This window comes from Eufriesea mexicana, unplaced genomic scaffold (assembly GCF_001483705.2).
Source record: "Eufriesea mexicana isolate 0111107269 unplaced genomic scaffold, ASM148370v2 scaffold3653, whole genome shotgun sequence".
NCBI lineage: Eukaryota > Metazoa > Arthropoda > Insecta > Hymenoptera > Apidae > Eufriesea > Eufriesea mexicana.
In genome coordinates, this window is record NW_016911671.1 from 823,371 (window position 1) to 848,549 (window position 25,179).

Consider the following 25,179-nt stretch of genomic DNA (forward strand, 5'->3'; position numbering starts at 1 on the left):
TTCCGCGATCTTTGCATTTCTTCTCTCATCTTCATGATCCCTTGCACCTTCAATTTCCTCTCCCTGGTATTCCACCATTTGAAGTTGTGCTCCTTCGTAGACAGATCTTTCTCTTCCTTTTCAAGGCTTATATCGGCTTTCATTTCCGTTCTTAATTCTTCTCTCTCGCCCCAGAATCTCTTCACTTCGCCATTCTTGAAGACGATGTTGTTATCCTCCACGAATTTGTCCATGTCAGCGCAGAACTCCTTCATGTCCTCTCTGATGCTGCTCAGCTGACTGCTCAAAGGATGCGGATCGTCTCTTCTTCGGTAATTATCCAAAATATCTTTACGAGAAGCTTGATCGTTGACGGCGCTCGCGATGTTCCCTTCCTTATTCTTCTCCGCGTCAGTCCTGTCAAAAATGTTGACAGAATCCAGGGAACTTTTGGACGTTCCTTCAGCTGAAACGTGAACAGGGCATTAGCAGTCGCTTCTCTTTAGCCAGAGCGCGTAAGAAGAGCATGCTCGAAACATTTTGTAAGTTTCAACCGAGTGTTTTTTGTCGCGGTAATCGTGTTCGAAATTGGTGTGTAATTTACTATCGTTCTTCCCCTGCTTGCAGCAAGGTAGAGTAATTTCGGTCTCGTTGGTCGTCTCCGGGACAAGTTTCTCGTAATGGGCCAGAGCACAGCTACCTAGTGGACCGTCGTCATTTCGTCTCTCGTCCAAAATTTTCTTCCCGGTCATCTTCCCTCCTGCGTCCTCTGACAGGTATTCCTTCGACCCTTCTATCACTTCTACCAACCGTTTTGGCTCCTTGCACGACGACGCCTTCGAAACGAGGATGAAAGTTTGCGATCAGTTCAAATGTAATGCACATTTACGAGGTATTAGAAATTTCGAGCTTCGACGTTTGACGTTAACACCTCGACACGGAGACTGTCATGGTGGCTTCGGTGAAAGATAGCCAAAAATAGGAAATCCTTTCAGCCGCTTTATCTTATACGTTTTGACCAATATTTAATAATTTTGTCACCCGTGGTACTTACGTTTAATTCCGTGTTATATTATTTCTTTAAATTATACGTGGAATTTAAGGGTATTGACAGAAGATGACAGAATATTGCGAGGTATAAATTAATTCGTAGTGGACCAGACCAATTGGTCAACGCGTTAAACGCATTGGTCATAGCCTGGCTGTCGAAGAAAGGATTCAGTGATAGTCGACAGCGTGGAATAGATAATAAAAATACCTCGGTTTTCCAGGGAAACAAAATTTCCTTGCCAATATCGCCGCAGGCTTTTCTTCCTTCCTCCGCCATTGGCCTCCTTCCGTCACTTTTCTCGATTCCTTTTTGCCCCGTTCCATCATCCTCCTCGGCGTTCTCCACCTCTTCGTCCGATGACGAGGACGCGGAGGAACTGTTGGAGGATGAGGTGCCCGACTTTTTCTTCTTCTCCAGCTTGAGCTTGAACGTTCATCAGGCCGGCATAAGGGGTTTCGCGTGGTGAATGATCAAATAGTGGATGGGACCGATGGGTGATATTATTCGAAGTACGAATTCTGTATCAGACCTTGACAAAACTAGTTCTTACCAGTTCGCTGCTCGTGCAGACAAGCGTGGTCGTGGCTACTTCTTCGTCCTCCTTCGTCTTCTTCTTATCCTCCGCCTCCTTTTCGGACGTCCCGACCGGTTTGCACAGCTTCCTTTTGTTTATCAGGGCTTTCGAGGGCGGGCGCAGGTCCACAAGTAAACAGAGATCGAGCGGATAACAGATTAGATCGATTTCCAGCTCGCTGGGATACTCTACGCGATCGTTTCTTGCTAAACCCTGCCAACTTTTCTGTCAACATCGGACTTTGACAACCGAGAGTTTCGCGGGACGAATTCTGCGCGGCTGCCTTCTATTACTCGATGGATAAAAGTCACCGCGAGGTTCGGTTAGTTAGTCAGCTCGAAGTATTTATTCAACGTCGTTACTTTCAAAAGAAAAAGCGCGAAGATAATGGTCGAGTGCTCGGGGTTCGGAAAGCAACTTTCGTGCAGAAATGAAAAAGTGCGAAAAAATCGAGAGCGACCGTTTCGTTCAGGAGCCAAACGAGTCCTATACATCATCTACCTTTCGATTTTTACTCACCTTGCACGCTATCATTGATTTTCTTCTGCTCCGCCTCGATCCAGCGTTTCCTCTCAGCTGCTTCTTCTTCGGGTCCTCCTCGCATCCTGTCTTCGTAACAGTTTCGTTAGCTTGTAACACTACTTCCACTCTGATATTAACCGTCTATATTTCGTTTCTCCGTAAAAATAATTTCCACAATTTTCTCCAACTCCACGCGATATATATACAAAAAAAAAAAAAGAAGAAGAAAAATAACAGCCGATAATTACCGATTGCGAGTTAATCGTGACTTACCAAGCTTCGGCACAGGCGCGGTCTCTCGGAAACACAGGTCTGTCATCCAGGTACCTGAGGTTTTTACATTTCAATATCATAGTCTTACGATACAGCCTGATCATCCTCAGGACAGGGTTTCCCATCAGGGTCACCACGCGTAGTTCTCTCATGTCACCCAGGATCTGTGAGAAAAGCTTGGCTATTCTCCGTAAAATTGAAATATAGTTATCGTAATTAGCTTAAAAATCGTGGTTCACCTCGTTTCGTCCTATACCTCGCGAATCTCGCGCGATACGTAAACGAGGCCGAAATTCCAGCGTTCACTCGCGCTTGCCCAACCCGCGTTATGTATTTCGAATATCGAAAAATACGCGACACCGCTTGTTACAAAACACGCGACCACTTTCGTAAAACGTTAAATTACATCACTCGCGTCCCGAACACCTGAAGCAGCCGTCGAAGTGACGCCAGAGGCACACTATTAAGGAGAAACATAACGGACTCACATTAACGACTTCGTCGCTGTCTATCCTGTTGTGAGAAATATCCAGTACCGAGAGGCTGTCCAGCAATCGGAGATGCTCAATGTCAGCGGTATCTTGTAAGTAGTTGTGCGACAGGTTTAGAGTATTCAGGAACTTGAGGCTATCTGAAAGCAGAGGCACGTCAAGGTCAAGGTCATCAAGGATACCCGCGTCGACTCGAGTCACCGAGATTCTCAATCCTTCGTATCATGTTGTGCGAGAGGTTCAGAGTGTCGAGCTTCGTCTGGTACCCGAGGTTCTCGATTTTGCTGATCAAATTGCTCTGAAGGTACAGGCACTTCAGCTCGCTCTGATTCTCCAGATTCGCGATCTCCCGGATCCCGTTGTTCTCCAGCCACAGGCACTTCAGGCCCGTATACTTCTCCAGGTTCTCGATGAAAGAGAAACCTGGAAAGGGAAACTTTCCGATATTGGGAAACAGATATTCCGATTTTTTTCTCTTTTCATCCCTATTTTTTCCTTTTCATCTCATTTTCAAGTTTTCACGTTTTCGAGTTTATCTCGTGTTTCGTTGATTAGTTAATTTTGCTGCGAAAACGACGCGATAAAGTGGTACTTTGACAGCGAAACGTATTTTATTGCGAATTTATAACAGTTTTCAGGGTACAATGTGGAAAGGTAGGATTCGAAACGGTTTCGCCAAGAGACCCCTAATTTTTAGTTACTCGCGAGCTACTCGCGTAGAAATTAACCTTTGTAATGAAGATACAGCACGTCGTTCAGGTAGGGCGTCTGATAAAGTTTGTTCTCCTTGCAGTGCTTCTTCAAAAGCTGTTCGGTCATTCTGGAATCAGACACCGTTTACTTTACCAAACGTAAAATCGCTGTACCCTAAAAATGTCGATACGAATGTAGCAACGAATTGCATCGCGCCTGCGACTCTACCTGACGCCATGTTTCTTCTCGTCGAAGTCGTAAACCTTTCCCTTGATGTACGTTCTCTCCGGTTCTTTGCCTAATTGCCAAAAAATCGAGTCCTCCGTGTCGTCTATGATACTTTGAACTATTCCTTTGACCGTTTCCTTGTTTGCTGGCTCCTCGTCGATATCCTCTTTCGAAGCCTGTGACCCGTCAACGGCACCGGTGTCAAACTGCATTTTCTCCCTAACCTCTGTCAAACTTTGTTCAACCTTCGACCCAGCCTCGTCCCGAATAGCTTCCTCTTCCTCTGCTTCTGGGCTCTTAGGTATGATCTGAAGACACTCCTGCAGCAGCTCTGCTCGACGTCTCTCCTCGTCTTGCGCGTCCTTTCGAGTAGTCTTGAGTTTGAAACTCTCAGTCACCTGATCCTTCGTCAGTGGCATCGCGATACCTTCGACCTTTTCCTTCGCCTCGTCCAGGCTTTCGTCGGATTCGCTTTTGTAGCCCTCGACAGGCTTCGTCTCTGCGACGAGCTTCTCGATCTCGTTAAATTCCGCTGACAGATCCTTCAGCGCTTCGTTCTTCCTGTTCTCTATCTCTGCCTTGCCCTCAGCGATCTTCTTCAGCGTCTCTCGAGCCTCTTCCTCGGTCCTCGGGCAATCGGATTCCGTGATTTCCGCCAATTTCTCCAGGTACTCTTCCGGAGAGCTCGGCTCGACGAGCTTCGATTCTTTTCCTTGATCCGAGCACGTATTTTCTGAGATATCCCTCGTTGGATCCTCTTCCAGCCTCGTTTCTCGTGAGCATTGCTCCTGTGCATCTGTCGTCGTTATTTTCTTGTCCGTTTCTACAGGCTCTTTCACGATTTCCTCCAGAGTTAACGACTCTTTGCTAGAAACTGTCAAATTTGGCTCGTCCAAAGTGGCCTCGAACTTTGGCTCCCTCATACTGTCCCTGAACTTGAAGTAGGCGGAGATGTTCACGTTGGGCGAGGAGTATACTAAATTTTCCTCGTTTTCTTCCTCTGAATCGCTCGAGAAATCCACATTCTCCGACATCTTCAACTCCTCTGTCGTTTCTTCGATCGTTACTCTACTCGGAGCAACGTTGACACCGTCTTGGTTCGATACTTCGCTATCCCGAGGCTTCTCTAATTCTTCGTCACCTCTAATGACATCTCTGTCACGTTGGTCATCGACAGTTTGATTCTCCGAGTCGCGAAAAGGAATGCTTTTATCTTGATTCTCATCCCCGTCTGTCAAAGTCTCTACGGGTACGTACTCGGAGATGCTCGGTCGAGCGTGACTTATTATTTCGGTCGTGCAAATCTTGTCAGAAATCACAGGATCGTCGTCCGCGAATCGATCTAGCTTGTCGAGCTTCCTGCCATAGACCTCTTCGAACGACCGTTGACAATAAGAATTGGAACAGCAGTCGTTCTCGTCCAGGAGCAAAGCTTCGCCTTCTTCGGCGTCGTCGAAGTTCAAGGTGTCGTCCAAGTCGCTGTCACTATCCTTCTCGGCTTTGGTCGAGTTGTAATACGACAGATTTTCACAGGTCACGTCGAAGATCGCGCTGCAGTCGTAGTATGACAGCCAGTTGCAGTCATCTTCGTTCTCCACTTCTGGGATGGACTCTGGCGTGGATTTAATATCCGATGCCTGTGCCTCTGAGGTGCACTCGTTCCTCTGTAATTCCACGTACATCTTCGTGTAAACGTCCGACGACGAAGTGGAGAGGACATCGAAGTCCACCGACGAATCTTTCGGTATCTTTGACAGAAAGAAAAGGAAAAGGGAAATTGAATTTTCTGAAACAAGGAATGATTCTATGAGTGATTACTGGGTCGATGAAATTGACAACTAGAGAATAAAAGGAAGGCAAATGACACGCGAAAGTTAACCTATGATTCTTATAATACGAACATGTGCTTCGTGCAAAAATTAAACGAAGGTAATTTTAGCTGATGGAGGATCCATTATGGGAAGAGATTCTAACCGATTTCTTAATTTCTGTTTCCGACAAATGGGCACTACTTGCTGCAGCGTCGAGCCTGGCCTCGGTGGAGAGTTTCTTCTCTACGAAGGCGGTCTGGAAATCGCACTCCTCTTGCATCCTGTCACGTCTTCTGGAAGCTAATAACACGACGCAGAAGCTGAATCCTCCGTAAGTTTGTTAAAAGTTTGTCAAAGCGTCTTTCAACATGACTCCTCGGAAATACAAGAAACTCGCCTTAACAGCACTTGTTGCCTAGGTTTCGTTTGATCGATATTGCTTCCGACGTTTCTCGCGGTCCAAACTGTTGCGTCCTGAATTTGTCGAAAAGTGGGTATCGATATAATGATTAAACATTTACTTTATCCTAATTTTATAATTTAAGAATATTTAACTTCCAAAACGTTTGCTTACTTACTTTACTTACTTGCTCAGCGAAGTATCCGTTTGTACATTTTTATATAAACGATGGGAAAGATAAATCTTTCGTCTTAGTGGGTCTGATTCGAGATTTCAGAAATTATTCAACGAAGACCAATTAAAAGTGAAAATTACGGGACAAAGCGTAACACAGCGATCGATCCGAGGAGAGATCGATGGAATCGGATGACCCGCGAAGTTTCCGCGACTTTGCCTGGCAAAGCTACTTCTGAGACCAAAATAGTCCTATCGCGAAGGGCCATGGATTGTTATCTAGTTTATAGGGTATCGCGATCTCGTATCTATTCCTCGGGCACATCGTTTTACTTTTGTTGCGTCTGGTTGCCCCCCGATGGCACTTGTTTTCCCACTCGGTTCCAGGCCGAGCCGCCGATGATGTTCGAGAATGAATGCTATCAACATAATTCAACGGAAAAGGCTCAACGCCGATTCGCAGGCGTCGCGACGAATCGGGATCGATGGAAACGGGAAATCGGCTCCGGCCGCGAGGCTTTCAGCTAGTCGACCCGCATCCTCTTTTTTCCTTCAAGGCGATTCCCGGTCGTCTACTTACCAAGACATGTCTTTCTGCGCAGCTAGCCTAAGTCCGAGTCCTCTTTGCCTCTTTCCACCCCGTTCGTAGGGATTTCGCTTCTATTCCGCGTCTCCAATCGTTCTCTAATCTTTCCCTGTGTTTACTTCCTTGGTGAGCTAACTCACCCTCGATACTTGTCATTCGACTGAGACACGACCCCGTTTTATCATCCTCCCTTCTCTTCGTCAGACGTTCCAATTAGAGGGATCGTCACTGTCTTTCTTGTCGATGGAAATTTTAATTGTATCGAATATTATATTAGATGACACTCTTACAATTATCGAACATGGTTGCAAGACCCGAGGGTCCTTACTCGATGGACTATTCGAAAATTAGCCGTAAAAGTGAAACAGGGCTCCCCTCGGTAGCTTCCTGGGTGAGAGACAGCGATGGGATCACTTCACAGTCGCACGATGTGTATGATGCTTCGTGTATAGCCAGGTAAAAAGCGCGTGTTCATCATCGAAAATATTTTGAAACGGTTGGAAAGCAGGAGAATTCTATGTGTCATCGTGTACATACGATGCATACGAGATTTCGTTCTTGCGGCGGCAGGTAGATAACTCGCCACAGGGTCGACGGAAACGGGAAATTGCACCACAGCTCCATATTCGAAGCATCCCTCCTTTTTCTCAGACGCGCCTTCCTGCGCAGTTTTCTTCGCCGCCTGCCGCCGCTATCTCGTAGCGTGTGGAAATTAGATGGCCGGCGTTAGATTGTATGCAATCGAACCAGTGACATCTATTCGGAACCTTCCGCAGAGTCGATCGGTCTCGTTACACCTTTTCATAATATCCAATGGACAGTTGGACTCGCCACGTCTGGTCTCTATCGTTAACCTGTCCAGCTGTCATCTATCTCAATCGGATTTCGTCGAAATCCAGCGTCTTTGACGTAAAGTTTGACAGCGTTTTCCCCTCGAGCAGGTCGAATTTCGCGCGCTCGTCGAAAAGAAATTGGACGCAGCCGCGAGACAATGGCGATGGACAAAATGGAACGGCGTCGCGTGCCGACAAAATGGCTCCGCGAATAATCGCGTGAATGTTATGGCTACTCGTTCGGAATATGGCACGCGTGACTAAATTCCGATCGTGGTTAATGACGGTGCACATACGGTAGATAAAGTTTCGGGTAAGTTTAAGGTCTGCTGACACAAAAGGCTGAGAGGATTACAAGGAAGTAACACGTGTACTTGACGCCGCGTAATCGGACGCTTTTGCTTCTGACGATAGTAATGTGAGTGATATCAGGTTTTCGGCGTATCGATATTGCGTAACGCGTGGTCGGCCATAATTAAAGGAATCGAGGGAGTCACGCGACGTTCTGCGAAGAATGACCTTGCCGATCGGTTGTGAATTCGTTCGAATTTTGACAGAGGTTCGTCTAAACGCTGTCAAAGGTACCGGCGGATGAGATGACAGTATATAGGGATCGTGTGAGGATTTTCGTCACGGCAAAGCGATTCGATGACTGGAAAACAATTTTGAATCGCGTCTATCAGCTTGCATGAGCCGACGCGTGACCATGACCTCGACGATCAAGCGTCCAGCATATCTAAACCGAGTTCACCTAGCTTTCGATCACTTTTTCCCGACTTTGCATCTGTTCCAACGCGACGTCCACGTTTCCATCCATGTAGCCAAGGATGACCCGGTGGCCTCAGGAACCGGAAAAAGGAACCTTCACCGCGACGTTCCCATTAGGATGATGTTCCGTCGAGGTTGACACCCGGTGATCATTCGACCTTCGTCGGAAGATGATTAGCGCGTGGAATAACGGCGGAAGATTCGACACTCGAGGCAGCTGTTGAATTATTGAAGCACCCAGCGAGGGAGAAAGAGAACTAAGAGGATTAAAAGCCTAGAGACAGATTAGAATTTCAAGAGGTGAAGCGATAAAAATATTCAACCGGTGGTTAAATTTACTTTTCGATCGATATCGTTGCGACCTTGATTTCGAGGATCGATCTCATTGGCGGATCCCACCGATGTTCCGTCCATTTCCGTTCTGCCAGATGATCAACCGAAAACGCGACGACAGGAAGCCTCGAAGGTTTCGTTATCCATCCGACGTGAATCCTGTTGCGCAACGGAATTAATCTCATCGATTAACTCGTCACGTTCATTATCCTCGATCCATCCTTTCATTCGTTACTTTCCTCAAACCTTGACAGATCCGTCGATATTTCGAAAAATCCTCGTTCGGACAGGTTCGAAGGAATCACGGCGACGAAACGGTCCCAGAAATGGTACGTTCAAGCTAACGTTTTTTCGAGGCGACTAAATTTGACGTCTGCGAGACACCTCGTGACCATGACCTCGAGGATCGCCCATCACGCGCACCGAGATCCCCGTTTTGTGTACCAACAGGCAGAGATCGAGACGGACGTTCGATCGAGCAACTCGCACCGATCACGATTCGAATGCATTATGTAATTGACGGCTTCCGTTTTCTTCCTCCATCATGGCTGGCTGTCGTCGTCTCTCTCGGCCACGCTTGTCTCCCCCTGCTGGATTTTTGAAAAGCAAAACAGCTGTGGGTGGCCGGCTACTTCTGCCTTGAGAATTAAGGATCGCGCGTCTAGGATGGAGGAGGCGGAATCGGATTTGAATACGCTTTGAATCCGCTATCGGCCGTGAACATATTCCCCTCGATCGTAATTCGTCGATTCGAAGAGATCATAGAGAGAGGATCCACGCTGTCACGGGTGTCGAGCTGGCTATATTAAAATCCGATCGCCTGTCAGCTGATTGCCCGCCCTGCATCCCGTCATCCATCACGCTTTCGGATGCCATCTCGATCTCGACGGGGTAAATCGATTCTTAATTACTCCCATCTATTCTCCGAACGATATTACACTGCAGATTGAAGGATCTATAGATCGGATATACTATGCAGATACTGCTGTTACGTACTTGCAAGATTAATTACAATTAATGACAATGACAGCGTAAAATTAATGGAAAAAGGTGTCAATTGCGCGAGGAAATTTAATTTCGATCTCGATCGAAGTGGTAAAGCAAGAGTTTTTGAAATTCGAGCTGTTTATACGAAAGTGTCTAATGAATATAGCTAGACAGTGTCAAAAGGGTTACGAGATTTATTCCGTGGCAATGAAAATGGGTTCCCTACGGATCGTCAGGCGCGTTCGAATTTTGATTTTGCAACGAAAAATTGAGCAATTCTATCGATCGATCGGCGCGCAAGGTGTGCCGGGTAAAGGAAGCCGCTGTTTCCTTTCGCCTCGATCTGATGCAACGAAGTTTTACGATCGGATGCCTGGGGAACCGAAAAGCTCGAAGGCGTGCACGTGTACCGAAGACAACTATATCGAAGATACGTTGCGGGGTACGTGAAGCAGCATGACGAAAAAGGCAATTAGCAAGTATAATCAGTCGTCAGCTGACCTATGACAACGTAACCCTGTCATCATTCTAAGGGCATGGCGCAATTGGGTATAAATTATCGTCCATCCACACGCGTGTCAGATCACGATCGAGCTGCCGATCAGCAAGTATAATCGGCTGTCAGCCGACCTATGACAACGTGTCATCCGAAAGAAAAATTCGTCAACTTTGCTGACTGAGGGAAGCTGCCTGTCAAAATTCCACGGGATCCTGAGATTTCGCGTGGCCATGTTTACGCAACGGATATCACGGATACGAGTTTCGTCGATTTTCTGAGATGCGCAATGCTGGGTTGGAAGACGTGATTGCTCGAGATCATGGACGCCGAGGGATAGTTATACGTTCCCGGCCGATCGATTAATCGACAGGATCATAGGTTGGTGCCGCTTCCAGGCAACATCGAGTTACTTTGTAACGGAATGCAATTTACGGAGAGAAGTTACTCGACCATTACGATGCGCAGCAGGAAGAAAAAAGGCTGCGATCGAGCGTGATCGGAGAGCAAATCGAATGGAGGAATCGTTCGTCGTTGTTGCATAATGTCGAAGCTCTCCATGGCATACCGAGGAGATAAGATGAATGGGTCCGAAATCGCATCGAAACCGGAAACAATCGGACATATGCGTACGAAATATGAGGGAGGGAAGAGAGATGGGATATTCGTCTTGCATTGGAATTAATTAAAATAAATTAGAACCGGTGCGATTTAGTAACGCGAAAACGAAGAAATCGCAGATATTCCTACTTTATCGACTTTATCGAAGGAAAATAATTCGAGACGTAATAAGAACCACTCTTGTTAACTTTAATAATTTTTCAAGGCATCCAGATTAGTTTATTTTTATAGAAATACTTCCAGATTTCTAATACCGATTCCACAATGGTGTCAGTCAGAACGCGTTGCAGAAATGGCAGACATTGTTATTGTATCTCTTTATCGACTTTATCGAGTACAAATAATTCGAGAGTTTTTAACAAAAACCTCACTTGTTAATTTTAATAATTTTTTAAGGCACCAAGTTTCGTTTATTTTTATAGAAATATTTCCATTTTCCTAATACCGATTCCACGATAGTGTCAGTCATACTTTCAATTATTATAGTGCATTGTTCCATAAAAATCGAAGGAATTAATCACAGCCGTTTACGATTATCCATCTACGAACCCATCGATTATCCATTCGTAATGGATTCGTAACAGAAGAAAGTCGGGCAGAGAAGTGGAAAATCGAAACGCCGGAAAAGTTGACGCGATGCTTTTATGAGAAGAAACAAAGTTTCTTATCGTTGGAAAATTCATAAATAATTGATACGGAACGAAGAGGCGACGAAGTTGCAGCGCGTCCCCGAGACTTCCGATTCGTTTATTGTTTATAGATTTTCACTGATTCCACCGCGATATAGGCAACCATAAATTGCATCGACTGCGAGTTTTCCATAAATTTGAATAACATTTTCACTTCCTGCGCTACCGCGTGGACCCCCACCAGCTCGGTGGACGGCAATGCGAGCAACGATAAGCCTGTCACGGTGACCTCGCCCTTAGAAGGAAGGATTCTGAATTTTATTCGGCCGAATCCCGCATACCATTATCGTTCTCGTATCCATTATTCCTCCTCTGTCTCCTTCATTTCTTTCCACGCTCTAGCCCAATTTCACGTATTCGGTTCTAGCTTCTTTCCGTTCTTTCACCGCGTTTTACGCCCTTCCTCACACGCAGAAACAGTGTCGACGTTGCAACCTCGTGGAATGTCAAACGACATCCTTGAGGAAAACGACTAGGTGTCCACAATTCCGAGCCCGAATTCGCTGATTCTCACTTTTCTGCCGAACGAGCCTCGCTGCGCTCAGCGAATAATAGGATCCTTTGACAGCGATCGGTTTCTTCCAAATAACTCTTTCCGTCTTTTCAGGTGTTTATACACCCAATGAATATCGAGTTTCGAATTCTTCGTTACCATCGAGTCGAAGTCCATCTTGGTCATCATCGAGCCGAAGTCCATCTTGGTCATCATCGAGCCGAAGTCCATCTTGGTCATCATCGAACCGAAGTCCATCTTCGTTATCGAAGCTTTGACAGAAATTGGCAATTAACAGCACCGATCTTCGAGGGTTGGAATAAAGGACAGGAATGGGAGGAAAGGGAGGAATGGGGAAAAGAGGAAGAAGAATGTCAGTTGTCATTCAACTCGTTTCGCAATCGGGAACTTTCATGGTACCGATAAACTTTCATGGTTCCTGCTAAACGAATTTGGAAAGTTGCGGTGTTTCTCGAAATCGCGCGGAAACGACCATAAATCGGGGCCCGTCCCGTTTCGCATTCTAATCGACGGCTTGACGAAATTCTACGGCGCATCGAGTGGGCAGATTTGAAAGTCGATCGTGGAGAAAAATCTGCGAAACACGTGGATCACCTTTTGCCACCACTCCGTCTGACACTTCTGCCCCTTCTGCCTCGGGCTGGCCTCTCTCTGTCTCTTTCGCATCTCTCATATGCCATTTCTCTTTATTCCCGTTCATGTGTCTGCGACGAAGAAAGTGTCTCGTTTGTCTGCCAAAACTGCGCAGAAGCTGTCCGGATTAAATCCGAATTTCGTTCCCAAGCCTGAGGCCCCGAGAATCATCCCTTGGTCCCCGTTAGACTCTCTCTCTTTATCTCTATTAGACTCTGTGTGCACGGTTCGTGGGTTCTATCTGGGACCATTTTCGCAGGATTATTACAAACGTTGGATTACTTTCACAATGTAGCATGTTCGGCTAGTGACAGGCGATAGTTGCATTTTTCTCTTCCGTTTACTTTCTGTTTCCACGTACGCTCGAGAGGTTTCTAATGGTCAGCGTTCCCGTGAAATCAGACAGGAAGCTGACGGTCGGTTCTGGTTTACTATTTAGGGGTGGAGGATTTTAACGGTGCATGTCTTATTTAAATATCAGATGCAAAAGGAAACACGTGAATCACCTTTGCGGCCACCCCACCACCTGCTGGCTGCCCCTTCCCCGGCTTTTCTCCTGCCATTTCTCTTTCTTCGCGACCTATGAGTTTATGCAGCGACGCACGTTTCCTCAGTATGGATCACTTACGTGCTCAAATTGCGATTGTTCTCGGTATCTCGGCTTCCAAGTGTCATTCGAATTCAAACAATGGCACGAAGCCTGGAGAAGGTTCGATTAGAAATTCAATATCACCCGTGGTAATTGCGAGTCTGGTGTCAATGATGCAATGCTACCCATTATTCATTTATTTACCTATCTTCTTAGCAACCAATGAATTATGATTACTCAAAAATTGGTTGTAATTAAAAATGAATCGAAAGAATGAACTCCCTAAACTCGTTTATCGGAGTGCGAAACAAATTTCTGTCAAAATTGCTAAGTAGCTGTCAATGTTGCAATGATACCCTATAGTTCATCTATTTACCTATCTTCTTAGGAACGAACAGATTATGGTTACTTAAAAATAGGTTGTAATTAAAAATTAATCGAGACAATGAACCTTCTAAACTCGTTAACCGGTGTGCGAAACAAATTTCTGTCAAAATTTCTAAGTAGCTGTCAATGCTGCAATGGTACCCGATAATTCATTTATTTACCTATCTTCTTAGCAACGAATGGATGAGGCTACTTAAAAATTGGTTGTAATTAAAAATGAACCGAAATAATGAACCTTCTAAACTCGTTTACCGGTATGAGAAACAAATTTCTGTCAAAATTGCTAAGCAACTGTCAATGCTGCAATGGTACCCGATAATTCATTTATTTACCTATCTTCTTAGCAACGAATGGATTATGGCTATTTAAAAATTGGTTGTAATTAAAAATGAATCGAAACAATGAACTCGCTAAACTCGTTTACCGGTGTGCGAAACAAATCTCTGTCAAAATTGCTAAGCAACTGTCAATTCTTCAATGGTACCCGATAATTAATTTATTTACCTATCTTCTTAGCAATGAACGGATTAGAGCTACTTAAAAATAGGTTGTAATTAAAAGTGAATAGAAACAATGAACCTCCTAAACTCGTTTAATAGTGGGCGAAACAAATTCCTGTCAAAATTGCTAAGCAGCTGCCAATGCAGCAATGGTACCCAATAATTCATTTATTCACCTATCTTCTTAGCAACGAATGGATTAGGGCTACTTGAAAATAGGTTGTAATTAAAAATGAATCGAGACAATGAACCTTCTAAACTTGTTTACCGGTGTGCGAAACAAATTTCTGTCAAAATTGCTAAGCAGCTGCCAATGCTTCAATGGTACCCAATAATTCATTTATTCACCTATCTTCTTAGCAACGAATGGATTATGGATATTTAAAAATTGGTTGTAATTAAAAATGAATCGGGACAATTTCTGTCAACAGCCAAGCAGCTGAAAATGCTGCAATGGTACCCTATAATTCATTTATTTACCTATCTTCTTAGCAACGAATGGATTATGGCTATTTAAAAATTGGTTGTAATTAAAAATGAATCGGGACAATTTCTGTCAACAGCCAAGCAGCTGTCAATGCTGCAAACTCTGGTGATTAGATCGTGTAATCTCAGATCGATCCGGAAGAACTCGACACGAAATGGTAAATGGTAATCACTGAATTTTCGAACGATCCCGATAGATCATCCCGTGATTCTCAAATCCGATTTATAGCTCGCGAAAATTTCCTTGGATCGATGCTAATTCGTTTAGAAATTAATACCTCGTTACGATCCTCGGCCAGAAATCGGCCGTTCCCAGCGGTATCAGTCATCTGTCAGCCAAGACATCATGATTCACGGATCCAGGTCACCAAAACAAAATCGATCCGATGATTTACCTGGCGAGGAATTAGCATACGCGCGTAACCGATCGCACTTCTGGGTTTCTTCCTCCAAACTTTCGTCCCGTTATTTTGTATCCCCTTTCCACGCGATAGCGAAACGTTCTCACGTTTCGGGGAACTTCATGAAATATTACCGTGTTTTGCCTCGGTGCCTTTTAAAATTTCATGTTTCGCTAAAAATTACAATACCCTTGTATCTCGACGCTATGCCAGGAAAACCGAGTTTATTCTCTTTCCTCGTTCCCCGGGTCGAACTGCATCGGAGGACTTCCGGTATCACGGTCCCTCATTATCGGCAATTTCGCGAAATTGCAACGTTCCCCGTGCGAAATCATCGAAAATCCGTGTACCGATCCATCGGTTCGAGTTAGAAGATACGCTCGCGTTCCTGGGCCCCGGTACCACAGCCATGGCCTTGAACATTTCATATTCATATCGACATTAGCTACAATTCGTAAGGAGAAGGTTTTGAGCACGCCTGTGCGCCGAGTAAGGCCAACAACTTTTTGCCACCCGACGAAGCTTTCATTTTGTCGGATCAAAGACTGGGCTCATCAAATTTGAATTTTATTATAGGGCCATTCGTTAGGCTCGGGGATCCACGGTCGCCTTCGAGGAACGGGTAAGGCTACGGTTACACTGCATGCGTTTTCTCACGAATTAACGTTCGCGGGAATATGTTCGCCAGTTATTAGGATTGTTCGATTTAATCGGATAAGATGGCGAATTATCAAGAACGAGATCTTTAATGGACGAACGTAACGAGTGGTAATTGCAGCGAATATTTATGTTATCCCTGTTGAGGATAGCAACGGAGTTTGTACGATTTACTGACAAATTAACTCTTCGCGGCACAGGATTTCGGATGATAAAATAGACCCACGTTGCATAGAAATTTGATTGCGTTTTAGATGAAACAAAATTGGTATATTTTTGCCAGTAAAGGAATCGCGTAATGTGGAAATATAAAACCAGGAAAGAAAGATTGTCGCGATAAACCTTCAGCTTGCAGCAATCGATGAACCTGTACTGGCATGGTGAACGTTGCCAACACGTGCGAATACATTTATAACATTTGTCGAAGGTATTACCAACTGCTTTACGTAAATATGACGAAATATAAACCTATACGCGTGCAGCTATTGCAGTATTTCGAGGTGGGACTAAAAATGTCCCACCATGCATTACGATGCATCGAAAAGGTGGGATACTTTTAATTCCAGCGTGCCCTAAAGAGTTAATGAAATATTTGAAGAATTTATTCGTTCTTCGGGAAACAAGTAAATTTCGATGAAAATAGTTATGAAGAGTATTAAAGCTTTCTGAGAATCCGTTTATTTATTTGTTTTAGGTCCACTATGATCGTAGCCTAAATTTTTGCGATAATAGTCACTCTTCCTGGTTTTGACATACTTGTTAATTTGTCAGGACTGTAATCATTCCCTTAACAGTACCGACCTTATCGATTCGAGTCTTTAATCTTTTATCTTTAACTCTTTGGGGCACGGTGGGACTAAAAATGTCCCAGCATGCATTACGGTGCATCGAAAAGGTGGGACACTTTTAATTTCAGCGTGCCCCAAAGGATTAATGAAATATTTGAAGAATTTATTCGTTCCTCGATGAAAATAGCTATATAGATTATTAAAGTTTTCTGGAGAACCTGTTTATTTATTTGTTTTAAGTCTACTATGATCATAGCCTAAATTTTTATGATAATAGTTACTCTTCCTGATTTTGACATACTTTTCATTAATTTGTCAGTATCGACTTTATCGATTCGAGTCTTTCCGTCATCGTCGTGTCTTCTACGTCGGAAAAATTGAAATTCGAGCGCAGCACCGTGCGAATCGACGAATCCGACAGCCGAGGCCGGCCGATCTTCTCGATTTCCTTTCGCGGCGTCGAATCTCGATTGTTTTGATCGAGTGGAAAAAAATACGGATCCGCGATGTTCACGGGAACCAAAACAAAATCTGTGTCGCAATTCACGAACTGGTTGAGCGATGTCAGTGGAGCAAAAAGAAAGTACCGCTATTCTTAGGCCCCCTGTGATCCTTATCAGCGGCTCCTTCTGTATCGGTAATGCCCTTTTACGTGGAATTCCACGATCGCTGAAAACCGTAACTTTTGGAAAATGGGAGCACCATTGCTACTCCCTGAGTGTCCAGCAAACGGGAACATAAACAACTCCATTGGCCTAATGGTGGCACGAAAATACCTGATCCTCGAGGATCCGAGAACTCTCTTAGAACGTTCTTGACATCTTTTAGCGTTTAGTGTCGTTATGTTTCTCACTCGCTGATGATTTTAAATAAATTTCATTTTTGAAATCACGCTAAGGTACCTCGCAATTAAATTTGAAAAAAAATTGGGAAGGAATCGAGGAATCTAGGGCCCCTAGATCGATCTTCCGTCTCAACTGTCAAAAAATACGTGGTGTCTACTGAAAATAATGTTCGATGTTACGATAAAACAAGCTAGTATAATGTCTTCGTTTTATCATCACGAGCCGATTACAAATGTCGCGTTAATTCCATTGCTGTCAGCGTCAGCCATCCTGATCAGCCTTCGTGACAAACGAGGCCGATCGAATCGTTCGTGAAACTTCGAGCATCGTTAGGCAAGCTCACGACTCGGTATAATTCGCGAATGATTCTCAGATCGACATAGCGATTTTTCGAGCTGAAAATCCGCCTCTGTATAAAGCAAACGAGCGATCGAGTATTCGAGTAGACGCAGATGCCTGTCATTTCGGCATAACGCGGTCTCGTTGCGGCATCGGTGACATAATTTTCCCGTTTTGTCGTCGACCGATCGTGCTGGAACGATAACAGTTCCTCGTGCTCTCGTCTCGAATTTTTCTCATTCACGCGACCGGCAATGGTAACTGTCAACGTGTCAGCCGAAGGAGGCACTCGGGACCGTGAATTTAATATTCGAGAATTAAAAAGTCTGTCCGCGTGATCCGTCCAGTGGAAGAAAGTTCGCTTTACAACGTAGTATTCCGATGTCCCTCGCATACTTTTTCAATGTTATATCATCGTCTACGTGTACGAATCTTGATGCCACCGAGCGCGAATTCGCCACTCGGTAAGCATCTGCGAATGCAGAAAACCGTGCGACTCAGCGTCATCATCTGCTATCTTGCGAAATTACGTAGAATAGTTTCAGATTCAACACGTCACTCTTCCTTTCTACGCTGCAGCCCGAAAGAAAACATTCTCACAAACGTGTCTTCATTCACTACCAGGGTCAAGCTAGCATATGTCACCTGACACACAACCCCGGATCTAATTTTCTACCTGCACCATTCGCGGTGCATCCGCGTACACTAGATACCAGTGTGCACTAGTTTGCACTAGGTCCAATTTTCTGTCAAGATCATTCGAAGCAACCGATTATTCCACGATTCCTTCTTCTAGATCATCAGAATCTCTCCGAGCCTGTCATCCTGTTCGTTTCAATTTCATTCGTTCGATACCTCCGTTTCCCACCTTCTTTAGAATTCTCATCGTCAGAACCCTGTCAGCCCAATCATCTCGTGACAAAAAGGCGTCCAGTTTCGATCGACGATCGTGTCCAGTCAGCATATGTCACCCGACACACAACCCCGGATCTAATTTTCTACCTGCACCATCCGTGGTGCATCTGCGTACACTAGATACTAGTTAACATTAGACACTTAGTCCAATTTTCTGTCAAAATCACTCGAAGTACCTGATTATTCTACGATTCCTTCTCTTAAATCATCAGAATCTGTCCGAGTTTGTCATCCTGTTCGTTACTGTTGCATTCGTTCGTTACCTGTATTTCCCAGCTTTACTAGTGTATACTACACTTGGTCCAATTTTCTGTCAAAATCGCTCGAAGTAAAACCGATTATTCTATGATTCCTTCTACACTAGACACTTGGTCCAATTTTTTGTCAAAATCGTTCGAAGTAAAACCGATTATTCTACGATTCCTTCTTCTAAACCATCAGAAACTACTCTATCAGAATATCTCCGAGCCCCTCGTCCTGTTCGTTTCAATTTCATTCGTTCGTTACCTCTATTTCCCAGCTTTACTACTGTACACTAGACACTTGGTCCAATTTTCTGTCAAAATCGTTCGAAGTAAAACCGATTATTCTACGATTCCTTCTTCTAAACCGTCAGAAACTACTCCATCAGAATATCTCCGAGTCCCTCGTCCTGTTCGTTTCAATTTCATTCGATCGTTACCTCTATTTCCCAGCTTTACTAGTGTACACTAGACACTTGGTCCAATTTTCTGTCAAAATTGCTCGAAGTAAAATCGATTATTTTACGATTCCTTCTCCTAAATCGTCAGAAACTACTCCATGAGAATATCTCCGAGTCCCTCGTCCTATTCGTTTCAATTTCATTCGATCGTTACCTCTATTTCCCAGCTTTACTAGTGTACACTAGACACTTGGTCCAATTTTCTGTCAAAATTGCTCGAAGTAAAACCGATTATTCTACGATTCCTTCTCCTAAATCGTCAGAAACTACTCCATGAGAATATCTCCGAGTCCTTCATCCTGTTCTTTTCAATTTCATTCGTTCGTTACCTCTATTTCCCACCTATACTAGAACTCTCGTCCACGTTCCTGTGAGCCCAATCACCTCGTGGCAAAAAGGCGTCCAGTTTCGATCGACGATCGTGTCCAGTTTCGGTTCTCGTGACACAGGTAACCTCACGTGCCTGCGGGAGTTCAGTGACTAGAACATGGAGGATCGCGTGGAACTGTCGCCGTTACACGTTCCAGATGAAGAGCAGGCGAACGATTCCTTCGACCAGGGGCCACGAAACGTGCCCCAGGTGACTCGCGTGCAATTTTTTGCGAAACTGCGTACGAGGCAGGTGAAAGAGGACACCGGGGATGACTGGCTTAGCCTCTGGTCGAGCGGTAAATTTAGAATCAGCGCGAAGTTGAGCCTGTCGGCAGCACGTGTGTGCTTGAACCACGTGCTCCTGAGCCATGGGTGCATGGGCAAACGTGTTTGCCGGTTTTGAGCACCAACGGTTCGCCTGTGTCCCCAACAGGGTCCGGCATATATATATGTACATACATATCGTCGATTCAGTAGACCTACGAGAAATGCCTGACTAGTTCAGGGTTGCATGTTAAAAGCTGGAATATCGAGTCCAAGTCGGACCGATCTTGACAAAACTTTCGAAGGATCATGACAGAGGTTAGCGTGTCGTGGTTTCTCTCGCTTAATTGGACGACTCGTTGGTCGACAGGGTTGATCAGAGAATAGGGTACATTGGCAACTCGCTTGTCCAATCGACAGCTCTTCTTCTTAACCCGTGATCTACTCTCGGGCACCTCGAGTTAGGTGCGTGGATCACGCGTGCATGGATGAACGCTCGCGGAGATTTTAGAAAAGAAGGACACGGCGGAGGGAAGCGAAGAAAACTTTCTCGTTTTTCAGGAAGCGATGAAAAGGACATTAAGTTCCGAAGCGACCAATCGGCGTGCAGGATGGCGAAGTGAAAGAGAAAGTAACACGCCAGATCTTGGCCACATCTCGCGGGCCTCCGCGGTTGCAAGGATCGCGGTTTAACGCGCGAACGTGGCCAATTCGTGGATCGAATCTACGGCAGAGAAGAAGAAAAATAGGAAAAGCGGCTGGCAACGCGGAGTTTCCAGTGATCGCCTGGAAGACTGAGCTTTCTAAGGAAGTAAATTATCGATCGCAATCCAGAAACGAAGGAGAAAGTGTCACGAGCAGGCGTGCTCGATCTAATCCACGCACGTTCCACTTTTTTAAATCGCATCTCGTCCAGTTATTTCGCCGTCTCTCCCCTCGCGAGCACTGTGACCTACATCAAGCGTTTGCCGTATTTTTGCCAATTTTATTCCCCATATTTTCACCGACCGGCTCGTTTAATCCGACCTGGAAATAAATCATATACGTACCTGCGTAATTATACATGCAAATCTTCTCGGATCCTCTGGCGAATTTTTTTAAAAAACAAAAACGCGGAACACGAGCCAGGGAGTAGGCAACCGAGCCAGCGTCTCGCTTCGAGGATTCGCCACGTACCGATGGGGCCCAGCATCGTCATCTGCACGCGAAACGTGGAAGATCGCTGGCCACGCGAGCAAACGCTGGTCTATCGAATAGATCGGCTAATTTAAACGAGCCCGTGCAAACGCGAGGACTTTTAAATAGAGCGCACCACGCGTCGAGGAGAATTGCAGGCAAACGGAGTCACCTACTAAACTCTCAGCCCGATTGCAAATCGCATTCGGTCGTCGCACGTGTGTGTATTCCGTTGGTCAGTTGTTACCAGGCTCCCGGGCAGACAGCGAATGGTAACGAATTCTTATTCGAAAATCCAGCCTCTAGAACCCCGTCGTACACCCGGCAGATCTCTCCGCCAAACTTAACGAGACACTCGCCGTATCTGCTGCCATATTTTCCAATTACCAGCGCGTTCGGCTCTTAAAAATAGCCCTGGAAAAGCGGGGGGAAGAAAAGAAACGGTCCGCGAACTATTTCGACATGAATTACGCGAAATAACACACGCCAGCAGCTATTAAACGCGAAACGAGGGCCGCAAGAAAAGAGCACCGATCAACCCGTTGAGCGCCCGAAGGAACAAGTAGACCTATTACGAACACCAATCTCGCATTCCTGGCGAATCGGTTGGCCAACTAAGAAATGCTGCAACATTTTCAGCGACCGTTCGAAGGATGTCTATCTATTACAGCGTTGCGGGAATGCGCGCACGGCCTGTCGGTTTAATCGCTACGGCTGGTAGATGACAAAAAGAGAAAAATCGGCGGAGAGGAGAGGAGGGAAAATGGGGAAAAGGGGGACGAGAAAGCGAAAAAATGGAAGGACGGGAAGGTTGATGAATTTCGAAAGAGAAAAACCGCGCTTGGCTCGCGGCACACTCGCTGGATGGGGATAAAAAAAGACGGAGGGTGGGGCAAAAAATGGTGGGAAAAGAAAAATCGTCACCGCTAATCCGGTTGCGTCTCGCTGGCACAGAGAACAGGTGGCACCGATCGGCAATTTCGAGTTCTCTTGCAATCGGCGCCAGATCTCGCGCAACCGCGATCCCTGCGACCACGCATTTTCCGCAGGCTGCGACTTTCACCTGGTGCACCGCGTTCTCCGGTGACGTGGTGGCTAGGCAGCACGACTTAGATCGCTCGGTTATGTGCGAAACCGAGACCCCGAGACCCAGTTTGCCGCCACGACCTGACACGTTCTATTAATCTAATAATATTGCCGATCGGTTCTAGCCATGGTTATCGATCACGTTGCACACGTAGATGCTGACAGATAATAACTCAGATTAGTCGGATCATTTTTAAGCTAAGCGGCGGTACATTAGACGCGGCGCCTGCCTGCAAAGGCTGCCTACACCGATTTCATTTAACCCTCAACTGGCAGCGTTTTGGGTCACAGGCGACCACAACAGTTCAGGTTAGATTTCAATTGGGTTACTTAATTTTCGAGTATTCTGTTTCAATTTGTACTCCGTGTCTCGCGCGAGAAATGCGGGAGATTAAAACCGGCCACCGCGAAATTAAGCAACTTAACCTAAACTGCTACTCGGATCATCCGCCACGCGACCATGCTTGGTCAATTCGTTTCGTTCGCTCGTCGTTCCGATTGCTCCGATTCTTCCGAAATTTTCCTCCAGCCTAACCTCGTATCGGTTGCTTAACCTGGATACTGGTTAGGTAAATCGTCAGGTCTGCTAGCTCGCGTGTATTAGCTTGCGCCAACGTCCGAATTATGCTAATGCATCGGACGCGTCTGGGAGCTGATCAGATTACACGGTATATTCGTTTAATATGCCGCAAATCACGCAGTCGTTTCCGATCCACCACTCGTCTATCCGTCTCTCCGTATCGGACCCTGACGGCGATGAAAAGCCCGATATCCTTTATCGTTCCCGGGCCACGTACGAGTAAACCCGTGAATCCGCTGACGAAATGCCTGGTCCCGGGGTGGCGAGCAATTTTCACGACTTGTTTTTTAGTTGATCGGCGTGCCGGTTCGGGTCGGTTGGTGTCGTGGAAAGGGGAAGAAAGGAGAAAAATTATGCCGGTTGGTAGCTGACAGAGCGACCAATTCGAACGCAACAAAGTGTTCGAGATCGTCGCCTGCTGAATATTCAAACGCGTCTGGCTGGCTAGGTCAAGGGTGTGGGAAGAGGCGAACGAGAATACCGTCGTGGTTCGCCAGTGGCCAAGCAATGCGGCCAGTCTCCCCCGGGGTAGACAAAGAGAAACCAGTCGGAGGAGAAAAACGTGAAATGGTCACCCTTGAAATCCATCTGACTCGGGACCACCTGATGCTCATAATATAGCGATTAAGGCTAATGCAGACGCATAAAAATGCAGCCGACCGAGAGACCGAGTCCCGAGATTGTTACAAAGTAAACACTTGCCCTTCCCAGGGCTGCTCCAGTCATTCCGTATTCAAGGACGCGGATCGATCCTCCCGTTGCGAAGCCACCGCGAACCGGCACAGAAAAGGAAGAGGAATCCCGAGGCGGCTTTGATGCAGCTGCTAGGAAGAAACTGCATTCTTCTTGCCTGTGCACGTAGCGTAGTACACGGCCAGAAAAATGTTACGCTCCGCGGGAGTGTCGTGTTTTGCTCGGTAGCTCGTGATGGAACTATTGACAGGATGACGCCTAATTTTTGGCTAGGAAAAAACGGGGGCCAGGGACGAAAATAATGTCACAGATCCCCTGGAACGTTTTCACCGAGTCTTCCTAGATCTTCACGGATCTTCTTTCGAGGCCACGAAGAATTCCACGTTGCGATTACACACACCTTTGCTCAATAGCTCGTGATGAAACTATTGACAGGATGACGCCTATTTTTCGACTAGGAAAAAACGAGAACCAGGGACGAAAATAGTCGTCAGAGATCCCCTGGATCGTTTTCACCGAGTCTTCTTAGATCTTCACGGATCTTCCTTCGAGGCCACGAAGAATTCCACGTTGCGATTACACACGCTTTTGCTCGGTAGCTCGTGATGGAACTATTGACAGGATAACGCCTAATTTTTGACTAGGAAAAAACGGGGACCAGGGACGAAAATAATGTCAGAGGTCCCCTGGAACGTTTTCACCGAGATGTTCAAGGATCCTCCTCCGAGGACACGAAGAATTCCACGTTGGAAATTACACAGGCTGCCACGTTCGTTTTCCCACAGGCTGTCTGCTGGTAGGACGGTGGGAAGAGTGAAACGACACTTGTCATTTCGTCTAGCGAGGTCGTAGATGCACGTGAACCTGCCCTGACTACGTACTAGCCTGTATACTATCGCACGTACTCCTCGGGGAGGTACGTATGCAAGACGGAATTTCATTATGCATGGACTGACCCCAGATCATGCTTCAATGCGGCATCAACATAGATTGGGATCGAATCGAGGCTTTTTCGATAACTCTTTCTTTTTTTTTTTCCTTTGTTTTTCGATGGCTACCGTTGAATTGTTTGATCCTGCAATCATTTCCTGCAAACGGTATCTCTGTCTCTCTCCACTGAATATATATCGATATCCGGCGATTCCGATGTAGGAACACGGCTGCTTCTTTGCCTACGTTTTCCTACGCACCGTGTATGTCATTTCGGGTTGTAATTATTCGCGTCCCGGGGTACGTACTTTGATCCGAATGTTTTCGATCCGAATGCTCGAAAGATCTCGACGACCCGTGTTCCGATATTCCATCGGGTTTCCAGGATAGCGTACCAGTGACCAAACGCTTAGCGTGATCGATATACCTGAGAGGTGTCTTGGCACTGCGTTGCTAAATATATCTAGCGTTGATAAATTATTATTTTCCTAGAGACTTTTTAGCCTTTTCCTATAATGCAAGTGTTGGCAAAGAGTATATGGGGTAAGGCCGCTATCACTGATCATGAATTACCCATTCGAAGTTAGCAGCGGCAGGAAAAGCCTGTCAATGGGCTACCAGAGCTTCTCCATTCGCTTCGAACGGCGCCTGCATAATACTTGCCGTGGCACGAACGTGTTCTCTTATTATACAAATATCATCGATGACCGGCTTCGACGATGTAAAATGGGAAGAGAACGCGTACAGCGGATGCCGTTTAGAAACGAGTCTTATTTCCCTCAATTCGAGCACAAGTTCGAGCAGACACAAAG

General features: G+C 45.8%; 1 protein-coding gene across 1 annotated transcript in view; it reads right to left on the minus strand.

Annotated features, from left to right (window-relative positions):
* Positions 1–25,179, minus strand: part of LOC108551057 (defective transmitter release) — a 46,664-nt gene that overhangs the window by 2,533 nt on the left and 18,952 nt on the right. The window contains 11 exon segments of the mRNA XM_017905056.1: positions 9–136; positions 191–445; positions 584–815; positions 1,238–1,453; positions 1,581–1,708; positions 2,124–2,209; positions 2,400–2,563; positions 2,888–3,030; positions 3,092–3,313; positions 3,619–3,710; positions 3,812–5,559. Of these exon segments, the coding sequence (XP_017760545.1) occupies positions 9–136; positions 191–445; positions 584–815; positions 1,238–1,453; positions 1,581–1,708; positions 2,124–2,209; positions 2,400–2,563; positions 2,888–3,030; positions 3,092–3,313; positions 3,619–3,710; positions 3,812–5,559 (3,414 nt within the window).